At 34.8% G+C, this 14888-nt stretch overlaps 4 protein-coding genes across 5 annotated transcripts; 2 read left to right on the forward strand and 2 right to left on the reverse strand.

Annotated features, from left to right (window-relative positions):
* Window positions 1-647: 647 nt before the first annotated feature.
* On the reverse strand, window positions 648-7051 carry LOC120624670 (glutathione S-transferase 1-like). The gene is made up of 6 exons (XM_039891339.1): window positions 5773-7051; window positions 5211-5356; window positions 4146-4204; window positions 3431-3578; window positions 1884-2077; window positions 648-780 (listed from the first exon to the last, which is right to left on the reverse strand). The coding sequence occupies exons 1-6, from the start codon at window positions 5783-5785 to the stop codon at window positions 654-656; spliced, it is 687 nt and encodes a 228-aa protein (XP_039747273.1). The 5' UTR covers window positions 5786-7051; the 3' UTR covers window positions 648-653.
* A 117-nt stretch (window positions 7052-7168) lies between these two features.
* On the reverse strand, window positions 7169-9619 carry LOC120624671 (DNA-directed RNA polymerase III subunit RPC9-like). Of its 2 annotated transcripts, none has more exons than XM_039891340.1 (4): window positions 9339-9619; window positions 8547-8667; window positions 8249-8401; window positions 7169-7341 (listed from the first exon to the last, which is right to left on the reverse strand). In XM_039891340.1, exons 1-4 carry the CDS (start codon window positions 9344-9346, stop codon window positions 7252-7254), a joined length of 372 nt encoding a protein of 123 aa, XP_039747274.1. In that variant the 5' UTR covers window positions 9347-9619; the 3' UTR covers window positions 7169-7251. The 2 variants fall into 2 exon arrangements, with proteins under 2 accessions (XP_039747274.1, XP_039747275.1); XM_039891341.1 differs by lacking the exon at window positions 9339-9619 and adding an exon at window positions 9179-9230.
* A 2581-nt stretch (window positions 9620-12200) lies between these two features.
* On the forward strand, window positions 12201-13540 carry LOC120624510 (glutamine synthetase 1, mitochondrial-like). Its single transcript, XM_039891100.1, has one exon. The coding sequence runs from the start codon at window positions 12250-12252 to the stop codon at window positions 13441-13443; it is 1194 nt and encodes a 397-aa protein (XP_039747034.1). The 5' UTR covers window positions 12201-12249; the 3' UTR covers window positions 13444-13540.
* A 21-nt stretch (window positions 13541-13561) lies between these two features.
* LOC120624509 (glutamine synthetase 1, mitochondrial-like) lies at window positions 13562-14849 on the forward strand. Its single transcript, XM_039891096.1, has one exon. It carries the CDS (start codon window positions 13609-13611, stop codon window positions 14812-14814), a length of 1206 nt encoding a protein of 401 aa, XP_039747030.1. The 5' UTR covers window positions 13562-13608; the 3' UTR covers window positions 14815-14849.
* Window positions 14850-14888: the final 39 nt, after the last annotated feature.

Here is a 14888-nt window from a genome sequence, read left to right on the forward strand (position 1 = left end):
AAGAATGTCTTAGGCCTAAGATTAGACAATCAACTAGTTCAATCGACTTCAGCCAGATGGCACTGAAAATCAGCCCTACGATATTATTTGTAGTAAATAATCCTGTCAAATATTATTTCGGGGTAGCTTTTTATTACATAAATGTGTTATTTATATATTTCTTTGTATTACACTATATATCATTACTATTATTGACAATATTCTGCATAGTTTCAATAATATTGACTGTGTGCAGTCAAGTGTGGTCAGTCTATGATCAAGGTAATAAGAAAAATAATAATTTTAAAATTGAATTAGTTATCTCCAAAAGATACAATAAAAAATAAATAGGTGCTTTAACTGAAATCTGAAACATTTGCAGATTGCACTCGGTTGTGAAGAGAGTTATTGTGTTTAGCTCCCAAGATTTTCTCAAAATTTAAATGTGACATCTGGACAGTCAGAATTAAATCTAAATGTCCGGTTAATTAGCCGGGTGGAAAAAAAACATTCACGAAGAATATTTTATTAATAACGTCATTCGAAATTACCATCAATATATAATTGAAATCGTTGGAAATTACGTTGGAAATTTGATTTTCTATTGTGTACTGCGAATCTAGTATGGAAAGCGGTTTTACAGATCGGTTTACAAATAAAACAAAATATGAAAGTTAATTTTTATTTTTTTGCCAACTCATATGCAACAGCTTTGTAAACAACGCCGCACCAGGGTTGTTAATCTCCTTGAAACAATCTTCTTCTTGCAATCTGGACAGCCACGCGACACTTAGGGGAAATCTAGAAATAAAAATATAGCTAAATGACTTCACTTTTACTATATTAAAATGAGATATCCATTCTAAAAGAAAAAGGATTGTTGGTGTTGGAAAAGAGCAACTTATGAGTTTCTTGCCGGCTCTTCTCGGTACAATCTGCTTTCCGAACCGGTGGTAGATTGTTATTTGTTAGTGATTAACAAACAGACATATTTAACGTTTCAAAAGTCGAATATTGAATTTAAATTTTAGGTACGCCAAATAGCGCGGCGATATTTGATGACTTTCCCCCGATTTTTGTTTACCACGAATTTATTTTATACTTTTAAATATCTATAAAAAGAAATAAATATAAACTACGACAATTCACACATCTATATAATCAGACAACGTACAATCAGATCGAAAACACTTTAAAGTAAAAAAAAAAGATGTTACAACAGTTAAAATTCGACGGAGTTATGTAATTAATATTGGAAATGCGAAAGTGCCTTTTTTTATTTGTTAGTCCTCCCTTTACGCCCTAACTACGTCACCAATCAGCTATAACACAAATGTTACTTGTCCCTTTTTAAAGATAAGGCCGCCTATGGTACCTGCATAATATTTGATGATTTAATAACTTTTATAGTGTTGTTATAAGTGTAGGCACTTAGAAAGAAATATCAATTATATTATATACTCGTACCTTATAGATGAAATATGAATTATAATATGTAATATAATTTTAATATATATTTTTTCGGAATAGGCAGGATTTTAACCTGCGACTCTCAAGCAATCGCGGCCCGAGCGCTTTTGACCACTGAGTTTTGCAGTCTTATAGCGACTGTAGCGCCATCTAGTAGGAAACATTTTAGTTTCGATTTTTTTTTCAAAGTTCCATACTACAATGAGACACTTTAAAACAAAAGTGCTTTTTTATTATTATATTTTTAGTTTATAAAATAATATTTGATGGTTGTAATGCTTATTATCTTTATCGTTATGTTATATATTTTAATAAAGTGTATTTTAATTTCAATCAACTTTATTTTTGGTTCGTATCTTTATATCCCAGGAAAGCAAACGGTGCTCACGGTTATGTAAAATAACAGTCAGTTTAATCAATATATAAAAACTTACTTTTTCTTATCCAGCTCTAGTATAGCTTCCGCAGCGCTAATAGTGGTGCCGAGTGATAGGTCAGCGATGGTAATGCGATCGCCAGCGATGTACCGATCTCCATTCAAATACGCCTCTACAACTGAGTACGCTTCTTCAATGTCCTCTAAGTGCTGGGATGTGGGTCCCGCAAGGCCGTGAAAGAATGAGGGTAGCTGAAAGTAAAATATGTTTTGAATTAAAATATACAAGGCTCAGCGGGCGGTTGAGGGAGATGGTCGAAATAGAATAGAATAGAAAAACTTTATTGCAACACAACACAATGTAGTACTTAGTAAGTACTTAGTGCTAGGGTGCAAAGGCGGCCTTATCACTAAAAGTGACCTTTTAAAGGCAACCTGAGCGTGCGAAGCCGATAAAAAGGTGGAAAGTCGTATCTCTTCGTAATCAAATCAAGAATGAGGAGATCAGTAGAAGAACCAGACCGCTACCGCCATAGCTCAACGAGACGGGAAGCTTAAGTGGCACATACGTTTGATGACCTCCCTGGCGCAACGGTGAGCGCTGTGAATTTAAGTAGGAGGGTTCGATTCCCGCCAGGGGCGATTAGGGATTTCATTATTCCTGAATTTTCTCTGGTCTGGTCTGGCCGTGGCTAGTTACCACCCTATAGACGAAGACGTGCTGCTAAGAGATTTAGTGTTCCGATGCGATCTTGCGTGGAAACCGATTAGGGATTAGTATCACTAATATACTCCTTAAGAGGTTAGCCCGATACCGTCAAATTCAAATTCAATCACAGGCACTTATGAGGCGTTCATACATATGCGTTTACATAATTGTAAGGGGATGGTGATAACTTCTTTCGCCAAATTAAGTCTAAAGCTACGAGGGTCACAAACGCGCCCTGGTGTAAGAAGAGCCCACAACAAACATAGGCGGGTAAATATTTTTTTTTGTTATCACCATCTCACATTAAATTTATATTAAGCCATGAAGTTGGACCAATTCACACCCAAGCTTTTTTACTCGTTTAAGTAATCCTTAACGTTATAATAGGATTTTTCTGTAAGCTTACGTTTTATATAAACTTTGAACTTATTGATTTGAACGTCGTATTGTATGTGTAAATCTCTGACCTCCCGGTGTCTTGTTCGTTATCCCTATTAATAAGAAATGTAAATGTAAGTTTGTTTGTAACGCTTTCACGCAAAAACTGCTTAACCGATCCTCATGAAACTTTGTACACATATTCTTGGAAGTGTTAGAAGTAACATAGGATACTTTTTATCCCGACATTAAGCTCGGTTCCTTTGGGAGAGGGGATGATAGTGTTTGACGACTTTACACCATAACTCCGACAAATTATAACCGACTTAAATAATTATTTTTGTACTATAGACTGATGATAGATAGATCTGATGAATGCGGTTGGAGATACAGGACAGAACTCCTCAGCGGAACAACAAACCCCTCATTTAACTAAATTAAATGCCTCATCAAAAATCAAACTCAGACGAAGTCGCGGGCAATAGCTTGTCACTTATAAAGCAGAAAAAAATCCTCACCGCCACAGCCTTCAGCCTGGGAAACAGTACGCCCGCCTCGAAGAAGAGACACTGATCAACTTTCGCCTGCTGTCGCGGCTCGCTTGGGTACAACTTCTCTTGTAAAGCCCCTCCGTACTTGTTTAGGAGGTATTTCATTATTGCGTGACTGGAAATGTAAATATTCAAATGCTTTTCAAGGTTCTGGAAGAGATCGCTACCAAGCGATAAGGCCGCCTTTTGTATACTGCTTCTGTCTGTGTTTTTTACTCAAGGTAATTTTGTCATTACAGTTATAGCATTATAATACCTACTGATATTATAAATGTGAATGTAAGTTTGTTTGTTACGCTTTCACGCGAAACCTACTAAACCGATCTTCATGAAACTTTTTATACATATTCTTAGAGGTAGTAGAAATAATATAGTATTCTTTACATTGAAAAAAAAAATTACGTAAGATAAAAAAATGTTTGGGAATATATCTCAAAATCTCATATATGACTATAGTCGTTTGTTTTTAACAGTGTGCCCCACCTCTTAATTTTACTTTTACTTTTCTTATCCTTAGGTTGCCTGGCAGTGATCGCTACTTAGCGATAAGGCCGCCTTTCGTATCCTACTTGGAAGTGTCTTTTCTTTTTTTATTGATTTTCTGACTTGATGTGGATTACAAATAAAGAGAATAATAGCTTGTGTTATGGGTATTAAGGAGTCTTATAAATATAATATAAACCTTTCAGACACAATGAAGTCGTCATCTTGCAGAACAGGAATTGTTCCCATTGGATTTATCTGGAAATAAGAAAAACAAAGTTTACTCTTAACGTCTGCATGTAAGCCATGAAGCTGCAAGAACCAAACCACTCCATTAGAAACCCCTTTATCTCAATTATGGTGATTTTATGACTCAATGCCTAGATTCGCCATCGTATAACCAGCTACCGTATGATGTACCTTTTGAATAAATGCCAACGTCATCGCAAGTGCGAAGTGCCAAAACAATATAATATTGTTTTGGCACTGTGATAATTTGAAAAACTTTGCCAGACGGAATAGGACACCGATCATGAATACACATCCAAAATTAACGAATATACAAACTTGCTGCTTTGCTGCTTGTGTAAACAATGTTGTGTGTCCTTGCATTTACCTCTAAGATATGTGAATTTTGAGCATTGGACACACGCGAACATTTACACGTCTAGCTGCCTGCATTTGAGAGTTAGCTGTCGTAGGCTAACTTGTAGCTAGTTGAACAAAAATCATTAAAAAAAACGTATGTGTAGGCGTGTACATACACGCGTTAGAAGTTGTACTTCTTTGGCGTAACAAAATAAAAATCTCATCAAAAATTTTATCTTTCTTCTTATACTAACTCTAACTACGTTTGTAGAACAATCAATACTAACAATAGCAAAACGGTATTTTATACATTTAAAAAGTTTTATTATAACGCATTATCTAGTTAAATAAGGTTTTTTAAAATATCACAAAAAAAAATCTACACAATTAAAGAAGTGGAAATTTTTTTTTTGCTTGCAACTTATAGATATTGATATTCACTTTTATTGAAAACTAAAATGATGGCTAACTTCAGGATGTCGATTCACATCATTTTTTCCTAACGCGCCAAAAGAAGCATAACTTCAAAAAAGAAAAAAAACTGATGTTATGAATTCCCAAATTACAAAGACCACACCACTGCGATAGAGAGATCATCAAATGACGATATCAAAGTCAAAAGCTGACTGGTAGTTGAATAAAAAATTCATAGACAAAAGACGTAGTTTATATTCACCTTTTTAAACTCTGCACTCTTGTGTTCTCGTTTTCTCAGTTCCGGTTCTTTGTAGTCGAATGTAAGTCCCAGGATATCTCCTAATATCATAACCGCACAGGAAGGCGGGCTAGCGGGGTTCTTGTATAGAATTAGTCGTGGCCAACCTAAACATTATTTCTACGTATTACAATAAATTACCTTCAAAATATACTGTAGGTGTCGACAAACAGTGACTGAAAAAAAACAAGTTTCAGTCACGAAATGCGAGGCAATTTTTGTATGGTATATAATGTGTGTAATTTGTACGGTGGTAACTAGCCACGGCCAAAACCTCCAGACAAAATAACTTATCCAAAGTTTGTTCATTATTAATCGAAACTATCAGTACTGGCTACCAATTCCAGAAATCAAATTAAACACAAAAATCCTAGTTTCAGTTCTTTCAAATAAGCAGCATATTTTTTTAACGTCAATGCTTGGGAATCGATCCCAGGACCTCGATATCCATAGTGGACCACAAGACCAATTGGTTCGTATGACTTAAATAAAACACATAAATAAATATAATTTCATTACATACCTTGTTTAGCCATATTTACTGGTATATAATAAACACCTCAACTAAAATAAGAAAAAACAAATTATCCTCAGCAAATAAATAAATATACTATGACAATACACACGTAGATGGTATCGCAAATTATATACTTAGGTTTTTTCACTTACATATCTGTGATACACTCCGTCGATGATAAGACAATAACAAAATATGAAAACTATATACCTATACATAGAAATCTTGCTAGATAGATTTGTGATATGTCTGTCAAATATTTGTGTACATATCTGATCAGTTAACACTTAATACTGAGGTACCAAATTACAGTATACGATTGTTGATAAAGAAAATTGTGCTCCTATCAAGGGCGAATTTATACGTGATATATTATTATCTATATGTAACTATAAAAATAATTATTAAACTTGGAATGTCTGTCTGGTCTGTGATTTCGTAAGAGTCGTTTCTTATTTATTAGATTAGCTCATATGATTTTGTCATTTGAATTTGGAATTATAGCAAACTAGCTTTGCCCCGCATTTATTAGTTTTTTACAAATCCCGTGGTAACCGTTTGTATTAAATTTCCAAGAGCTGTTAAAAGCAAAATTCGTATTTTCACACCAAATATGCTTCCTTCCGACTTATTCAACAGGGGTAACACTGCAAGTAGTTCAGAACTAAGTGCGGATAAAGTCGCGGGTGTTAATGTACATTCCAGTAATAAAAACAATTATTATATTAATGAGTAACTACATAAAAGAAGTAGAATAAAGTAAATAAGCTTAACAAATAAAATAATTAACATAATCTTGATAAAATATTAATCTAATCTATTAAATAAACAGTTACTTTGGGTATATTTGCTTTTCAGTTTAATTTAGACAATCATACATAATAATATTATAAATGCGAAAGTTTGTCTGTGTTGTTTGTTACCTATTTTCGGCTCAACTGTTGAACTGTACTATCTGCTGGTAAAAGTTCCCAAAGATTGAACGCTAAACTAATCTTAGTGAAATTTTGCACAAAAATAGTTTGCATCCTGGCTCCTGCGGGTTTTTTACAAACTGAAAATAAAAGCGGGCGAAATCGGGAAACTTCTAGTCGGTATATAAGTTATATAAGATTTAGAAACAAAAAAGAATACATATTAAAATTAAAATAAGGACTTAAGGCCGCCTTTGCATCCTTTTTTTTTAATTGGTGGAAAAGGTTTAAGGCTAATTCCAACCCATGTTGAGGTTATGTGGGATTCCCCCATAAAAGGGGTACGTCTTTGCACCCTAACAATATGTAGGTACTGTCATTGTTTTTTTTTTTAATTGTTTTTTTGTGTTTTATTGCCATAAAGTTAATCTATACCTATATATCTACTGACACTGCAATATGAATGTTTAAAACATAAAAATAAACACTAAAAGATAAAATAAATTTTATTTTCAATACTTACATACTATTAGAAACTTTAAAGGTTAAATGCAGTGTACTATTTAGAGTACTATGGAGTCGCTGGGAGGAATTCATTTGCTAATTCTATGATTTTCCTAACATCCTCCTCTGATAATCTTTCTTCGCTTTCTTGGACTATCTGGAATCAGACAAACAAAACGTGTCACAGAAGTTGAAAGAGGGTGGTGTGCAAATTGCTTGTTTACCACACAACCTTCATGACCACAACTGCAAATCTTATTTATTAAGAGGGTTACTAAGCTTAGGAGATCTTTAATATCATATATCATACAATAACTCTCCAGATCTGATGAAACCAACTATTTTATATTACTATTGATATATTATATTATAATTATAATTAGAATAGCGAAAAGCTAATTATACAGAAGTACTAAACAAACATAGCAAGAAAAAAGTATGAACAAAATCAAATTATAGATTAGTTGTAAAAAAATTAACAAAATAATAATATAAACTTTGTTCATTCATTGGCAAACACATCAAGATTTAGTTGTCTCCAGGCCAGCAGTGATCGCAGATATTGTACAAGGGATTGGCCAGCAAGCAACCATATTAAGCCATGGGTTCTTTATTATAACTTAACTAATATGGTGATAACATAATCAACCTTATAATCAGCAAATCCACATTCATCATCATCTGCAGCCTTTTCTCATATGAGAGATGATTTTAGAGCATTGACCGACCAACCACACTGCTCAACTGCAGATGGGTGGCCTTCAACAGCTATTATTATACCTGGACAGACGGCTTAACATGCTCTCCGAGATATGGGGGTTATTACTGCCCATTTTCTAACTCCAGGATGGTACTCAACATTCATTAGCCAATAAAACATAATACCTTACCAGCCAGATGGCCAGATCTGGGATTCAAACCCAGTATCTTGTGATCTGTACATATGCTAACCACTAGACCAAAGAGGCAGTCATTAGCTATAAGAGGAAGCTTCTGTCTGGATGAAGTACTTTAATAGGTCATTATGATGATGATAATGATGACTACACTAAAGAAATGATTACCAATTGGATTTCCAGTTCTGTTCTTGGCGGTGTGTTCACCATCATCAGCTTCTCAGATTTGGTTAATTTGAACCCTTTCATTGCTTCAAGAAACTTCTGGATTGATTCAGCACTTTGATTCTTGCACTCTGTGTCTTGCAAATAGTGAACTGTCTGTTAAATATTAAAACAAGTGATAGAAACATATACCTATAACCTTCAAGAATTTGACTATCAAAGGCATTAAGATTTTTAACTCAAGTAACTCCAGAGAAAAAACAAACTTCAGTATAATTAACTGGTTAAGATAAATTAGTACCTCATAAGTCACAGTAGCCAAAGAACCCTCCCGTTTGTGCTTTTTCTGTGTATTGTCTTTCAATTTCTGTAGAATCTGCATCACTTCATAATTGCATAAAAATGCTGCATTTGCCTTGGTTCTGCAACAAAATTATATTTGATATTGTCCAAAACTTTAGATAAATAAAAACTTAATTTTTGACAAGCTTGAACATTGTTATTCTGCTGACTTTGCTAGTTTTATTTATTTAATGTTTAATTTTGATTTAAATAATGTTTTAATTTTAAAATTTTAGCATAATACCTTAAAATTACTTAATTTAGTTTGCTTTCTCCTTTTTTCCTACAATCATATTTTTTTTTTATTGTGTGCTGTTTAGAATGCATTTCTAGACCTTGTCAAATTATTATTATATTACTAATGTATAACTGACTTTTTTAACTTTCAGGGGGCTGAGTTTGAATCCCAGCATTCACCTCTAACTTTTATAAGTAATGTGCATCTAACACCTTATCACTGTGCCCTGCCTTGTAAACGGCTATTAATGGGCTGTTAAGATGAAGTGATATTTTAATTCTTTTAAATCCAAAGTGTTACAAGGTGTGGGAGATAGAACTCAGTCTCCCAGTCAGTAGAAACTAAAGTCTTACCCACTATCATTGCTTCAACAGGGTTTAATACTTCCCAAACAATCCCAGCATTGAAGCTAACAAAACAAAAACAAAAAAAAATCGAATCGTTCAACCCATTTCCAAGTATTAGCGAGACACAAGGATGGTAATTGGCAATTGGTTAATACATAATTCTTACGTTTCCATTGCTAAAGTCCAACAGGTAATTTGTTCTAGTAGATTACTTTGCAATCACAACCAAAACAATTAACTTTACTATCTCCGTACATCCAATCCACCTTATATGAAGGTGGAGGACATAACTCTGATCCAAAAAGGTAGACCGCGATTCTGTATTTACATTCTAGATTCACTTTCTTCTTCTTTTGATTTATGGCTTTTCGTTAGATTCACTTTAGAGATAAACACAAAATGACATTTAAGTTAAAATGACGGACTCTTATACTATTTATTTACTAGTCTGTGCTTTTAACTATGGAGTATGGAGGGGAGAAAAGTTGAAAAAGTGTCCAGTTGTTGCGCTAAATAACAGTTCAAAAATCCTCCACAATGGCGCTGGTGGATGCACAGGGTATGGTATGAATGTAGCAATCGTAGATGAATTGAAGTATGCCGAGTTAAAAAATTTAATGTCATTATCGACTAAAGTAGTTAAATATTGAGAATTTCAACAACTTACGTTGTACAAAATATTATGGTAAATATAACCTTACTTCCTTGTATCTCCATACTTCCTTGTTTATTTTTCAAGCCTACTCTAACAATATTTATATTTGGCGCTTCTTTTAAGAGTTACCCTGATGCAAATGTGGCGCCATCCTAATTTAATACATTTTAACGACACTTTTTCATATACACAGATGACTCTCCTTACCTCTACCCTCCATACTATTGAGGTATGGAGGGTAGAGGTATAACTTCAGTAACTAACGGTGCTAACGCTAAAGTATGGAGGGTAGAGGTAAGGAGAGTCATCTTATATGGGAGAAAAGTTGAAAAAGTGTCCAGTGTATGCGCTAAATAACAGTTCAAAAATCCTCCACAATGGCGCTGGTGGATGCACACGGTATGGTATGAATGTAGCAATCGTAGATGAATTGAAGTATGCCGAGTTAAAAAATTTAATGTCATTATCGACTAAAGTAGTTAAATATTGAGAATTTCAACAACTTACGTTGTACAAAATATTATGGTAAATATAACCTTACTTCCTTGTATCTCCATACTTCCTTGTTTATTTTTCAAGCCTACTCTAACAATATTTATATTTGGCGCTTCTTTTAAGAGTTACCCTGATGCAAATGTGGCGCCATCCTAATTTAATACATTTTGACGACACTTTTTCATATACACAGATGACTCTCCTTACCTCTACCCTCCATACTATTGAGGTATGGAGGGTAGAAGTATAACTTCAGTAACTAACGGTGCTAACGCTAAAGTATGGAGGGTAGAGGTAAGGAGAGTCATCTTATATGGGAGAAAAGTTGAAAAAGTGTCCAGTGTATGCGCTAAATAACAGTTCAAAAATCCTCCACAATGGCGCTGGTGGATGCACACGGTATGGTATGAATGTAGCAATCGTAGATGAATTGAAGTATGCCGAGTTAAAAAATTTAATGTCATTATCGATTAAAGTAGTTAATTATTGAGAATTTCAACAACTTACGTTGTACAAAATATTGTGGTAAATATAACCTTACTTCCTTGTATCTCCATACTTCCTTGTTTATTTTTCAAGCCTACTCTAACAATATTTATATTTGGCGCTTCTTTTAAGAGTTACCCTGATGCAAATGTGGCGCCATCCTAATGTAATACATTTTGACGACACTTTTTCATATACACAGATGACTCTCCTTACCTCTACCCTCCATACTTTTAACCCCAAAACCCCAGACGATCACAATCACGATGCTTTCCGGCTCTGGGTCCTAGCTATGGAGGGTAGAGGTAAGGAGAGTCATCTGTGTATATGAAAAAGTGTCGTCAAAATGTATTAAATTAGGATGGCGCCACATTTGCATCAGGGTAACTCTTAAAAGAAGCGCCAAATATAAATATTGTTAGAGTAGGCTTAAAAATTAAACAAGGAAGTATGGAGATACAAGGAAGTAAGGTTATATTTACCACAATATTTTGTACAACGTAAGTTGTTGAAATTCTCAATAATTAACTACTTTAATCGATAATGACATTAAATTTTTTAACTCGGCATACTTCAATTCATCTACGATTGCTACATTCATACCATACCCTGTGCATCCACCAGCGCTATTGTGGAGGATTTTTGAACTGTTATTTAGCGCATACACTGGACACTTTTTCAATTTTTCTCCCATATAAGATGACTCTCCTTACCTCTACCCTCCATAGTCCTAGCCTATGTTTTTTGGATGTTTTTTAAAACGTACTGCAACGTCGGGTTCCAGCTTCATTTACATATTATGTAGCGTTTGTATCCTCTCGGCAACGTAAGTAATGAATAATCCTCATAATGATAATACTTTAGTGTGCTCAATTCACCATATTAAAAATTGCTGATAATAAAAATGTGAGACGTTGCCACACACGATAGGTTTTCCTTAAACATAGTTCTTAAGTTTTTGTCAACCTTTTTTGAAATTACATATTACACACGTGACAGCAGTGTCTTCTCTTGCTTACAACGCTTTCATAAAAAGACACGATATTTAAAACATCTTTTCCTAATGAATGCAAGAGATTTGGTTTATATATTTATATAATCTAAAATTTGTAAAATTTTAGACAACAATGCGTGGTTTCTATACACAGAGCCATTTTACCACAACTTTGCCAGTTAACGAACCCAGGACTTTCCTCTTAAAACTCACCGCTGCGACATGTAGAGCGTCAAATAACAGCGTTTCTACATTCTATATATTGTTTACATGCTGTGATGGCATTGTCCATAAATGAGCATTATTTTTTAAGGTAAACAAATATAAAAGGCTACTAGATTTTGTATTATTTAATAGCCCTAGCCGTCTAGATATAGAAAATCATCAATACTTTCAGTTTAATATTGTGTCCTCTTATTTTTACACTTTATTAATTTTGTAAATGTAATGTCTATATATATAAAAAGTATTTCACGTTGGCGAAATATCCTACAAAGTTATTCTAACATTAAAATATATGCACGTACGTTGGCTCAACACCATTTTACTTCAGGTGTAGCAAGTTTGAATACGCCCATCAATGCTTTTTATAATCATTATATTAATTTACCTTTGCCAAAAGATAAAATACTAGCGACGTATGTTTGGATTGATGGAAGCGGCATACATTTGCGTTCTAAGGATCGTATATTAGAGAGAGTACCTTGTGACCTTACCATGGCCCCAAAATGGTCATTTGATGGAAGTTCCACAGGCCAAGCGAAAACGAACGACTCCGATACGATCTTAATTCCATGTGCAATATATCGAGATCCATTTCGTAAAAGTCCGCATGTCGTAGTACTTTGTGAAACGTTTCATTGCGATGGAACACCTACAGCTACAAATTACAGAGCAAACTGTGCAAAAGTTCTTAGTAAAATAGCACACCAAGAACCGTGGTTTGGGATAGAACAAGAATATACAATGTTTGATACGGATATGTGGCCTCTAGGATGGCCAAAATGTCGTGGCTTTCCAGTGATTAAATCCAAATTTTCTTACTGTGGGAATGGTGAACACATAGCTGGAAGAGATATTGTAGAATGCCATGCAAGAGCATGTATTTATTCTGGCATGGACTACGAGGGATCTAACGCTGAAGTTATGAAAGGAACTTGGGAATTTCAAGTCGGAACCACTTTAGGAATAAAGGCTGCGGATGACGTATGGATGGGAAGGTATTTTTTAAACAGAATAGCTGAACATTTTAATACCATTATCAGTTACCATCCAAAACCGATGGGTAAATATCAACCAGGCATAGGCTGCCATCACAATTTTAGTGTTAAAAAAATGAGAGATAATGGAGGAATACGGGAAATAGAAAGAGTGTGCAAAATTCTTTGTGATAAGCATACAAAGTATATAAAAAACTATGGACTTGGAGATGGAAATGAAAACAAAAAAAGACTAACAGGAAAGTTTGAAACTGCTTCTTTCGATACATGCAAATGGGCAGTGGCAGATAGAGGAGCGTCGGTAAGGATTCAAAGAAGAGTTATGTTAAAAGGAAGTGGTTTTCTTGAAGACAGAAGACCAGCTGGTGATTGTGACCCGTATAGAGTTTGCGCTCTTTTAGCAGAAACTTGCCTAAATTGACTGGCTGGAAAAGGTGTGTCTTATAAAACAATTGTATTTTATGAAACTTCATTCACATTTAAATTAAGATGACTGAAATTAAACGGTAGGCAAAATTCTTTATTGTATATTTTTTCTGTATATTTTTTAATTTTCTATAGTTTTTTTAAAGAATGAAATTTTAAAATGGAGAGCTTTCTTAAGTGCTTTTGTAAACTCCAAAAACATGTGGATGTATATTTTGTATCAAAGAGGTTAATGCTTAAACAATCCATTAATCATATTATGAGCAAAAAAGTAATGGACAGATACATAAGACTACCAATGCCCTGCAATAAGGTTTTGGCAACATACTGTTGGATTGACGGATCAGGCATTAACATGAGATGTAAGGACAGGATTTTAAATTGTACACCTTATAGTGCCGATGTAGCACCCGGTTGGGCTTTTGATGGAAGCTCCTGTGGCCAAGCCGCCACCGATAACTCTGACACGTCTTTGAAGCCTTGTGCAGTATATAGAGATCCGTTCAGGCTTGAGCCACATGTTATTGTGCTGGCTGAAGTCTATATGGGAGACGGTTCAGCAGCCCCTACCAATCATAGGAAATTCTGCAATGACTTATGTGAAGCACATAAAGCAGAAGAGCCATGGTTTGGTCTAGAACAAGAATATACCATGTTAGATGTTGATGGTTGGGGATTAGGCTGGCCCAAAGGAGGTGGTTTTCCTGCGGTAAATTATGAATTTTCTTACTGTGGAGTGGGAGCAAAATATATAGCTGGAAGAGATGTAAGTGAGGCTCACTCAAAATGTTGCTTGTATGCTGGATGTGATTTCGAGGGCACCAATGCCGAAGTTATGTTTGCTTGTTGGGAATGGCAAATAGGCACAACGATAGGAATAAAAGCTCCAGACGACATGTGGATGTCACGGTTTCTAATGTCTCGAGTAGCTGAAGACTACGGTGTCGTTATTACTTACCATCCAAAGCCCATGGGTCCAAAGCATCCAGGTGTTGGAATGCATCATAACTTTAGTACAAAAAGAATGCGGTCCGATGGCGGTTATAAGTTCATTGAAGAATGTATTAAAAAATTAGAACAGAATCATATGAAGCATATGAAACGATACGGTGCCGATGAGCAAACGAATCGCATGCGATTGTCTGGTAAATTTGAAACAGCACCTTTTGATAAGTTCTCTTGGGGTATTGCAAATAGAAAAGCCTCTATTCGTCTACAAAGAAATATAAAAGAGAAAGGCAAAGGTTTTATGGAAGATCGAAGACCAGCTGGTGATTGTGACCCCTACCTTGTTTGTGGGCTACTGATGGACACTTGTTTAGGTTCAGCCGGAAGTGGAGGCTCTAGAGGAGGCAAAAAGTGCTAATTTTAATAAATATATAACAATATTAAATTTATTGACCTGGTCGTTCGTTTTTCAAAATATTAAAGTTTTGCTTT

Source organism: Pararge aegeria, chromosome 6 (genome assembly GCF_905163445.1).
Source record: "Pararge aegeria chromosome 6, ilParAegt1.1, whole genome shotgun sequence".
Lineage (NCBI taxonomy): Eukaryota > Metazoa > Arthropoda > Insecta > Lepidoptera > Nymphalidae > Pararge > Pararge aegeria.

Excerpts from the sequence above, each read along its gene's own strand:
- LOC120624670 (XM_039891339.1), bottom strand. Across the intron at positions 2,078-3,430 it reads CCAGGCTGAAGGCTGTGGCG|CTACCCTCATTCTTTCACGG; the intron begins GTGAGGATTTTT and ends TTTTACTTTCAG. Across the intron at positions 781-1,883 it reads CTAGAGCTGGATAAGAAAAA|ATTTCCCCTAAGTGTCGCGT; the intron begins GTAAGTTTTTAT and ends TTTTATTTCTAG.
- LOC120624671 (XM_039891340.1), bottom strand. Across the intron at positions 8,402-8,546 it reads TGGCTACTGTGACTTATGAG|ACAGTTCACTATTTGCAAGA; the intron begins GTACTAATTTAT and ends AATATTTAACAG. Across the intron at positions 7,342-8,248 it reads CAGAACTGGAAATCCAATTG|ATAGTCCAAGAAAGCGAAGA; the intron begins GTAATCATTTCT and ends GTCTGATTCCAG.
- LOC120624510 (XM_039891100.1), top strand. The coding sequence starts at position 12,250 with ATGTCTATATATATAAAAAGTATTTCACGTTGGCGAAATATCCTACAA.
- LOC120624509 (XM_039891096.1), top strand. The coding sequence starts at position 13,609 with ATGGAGAGCTTTCTTAAGTGCTTTTGTAAACTCCAAAAACATGTGGAT.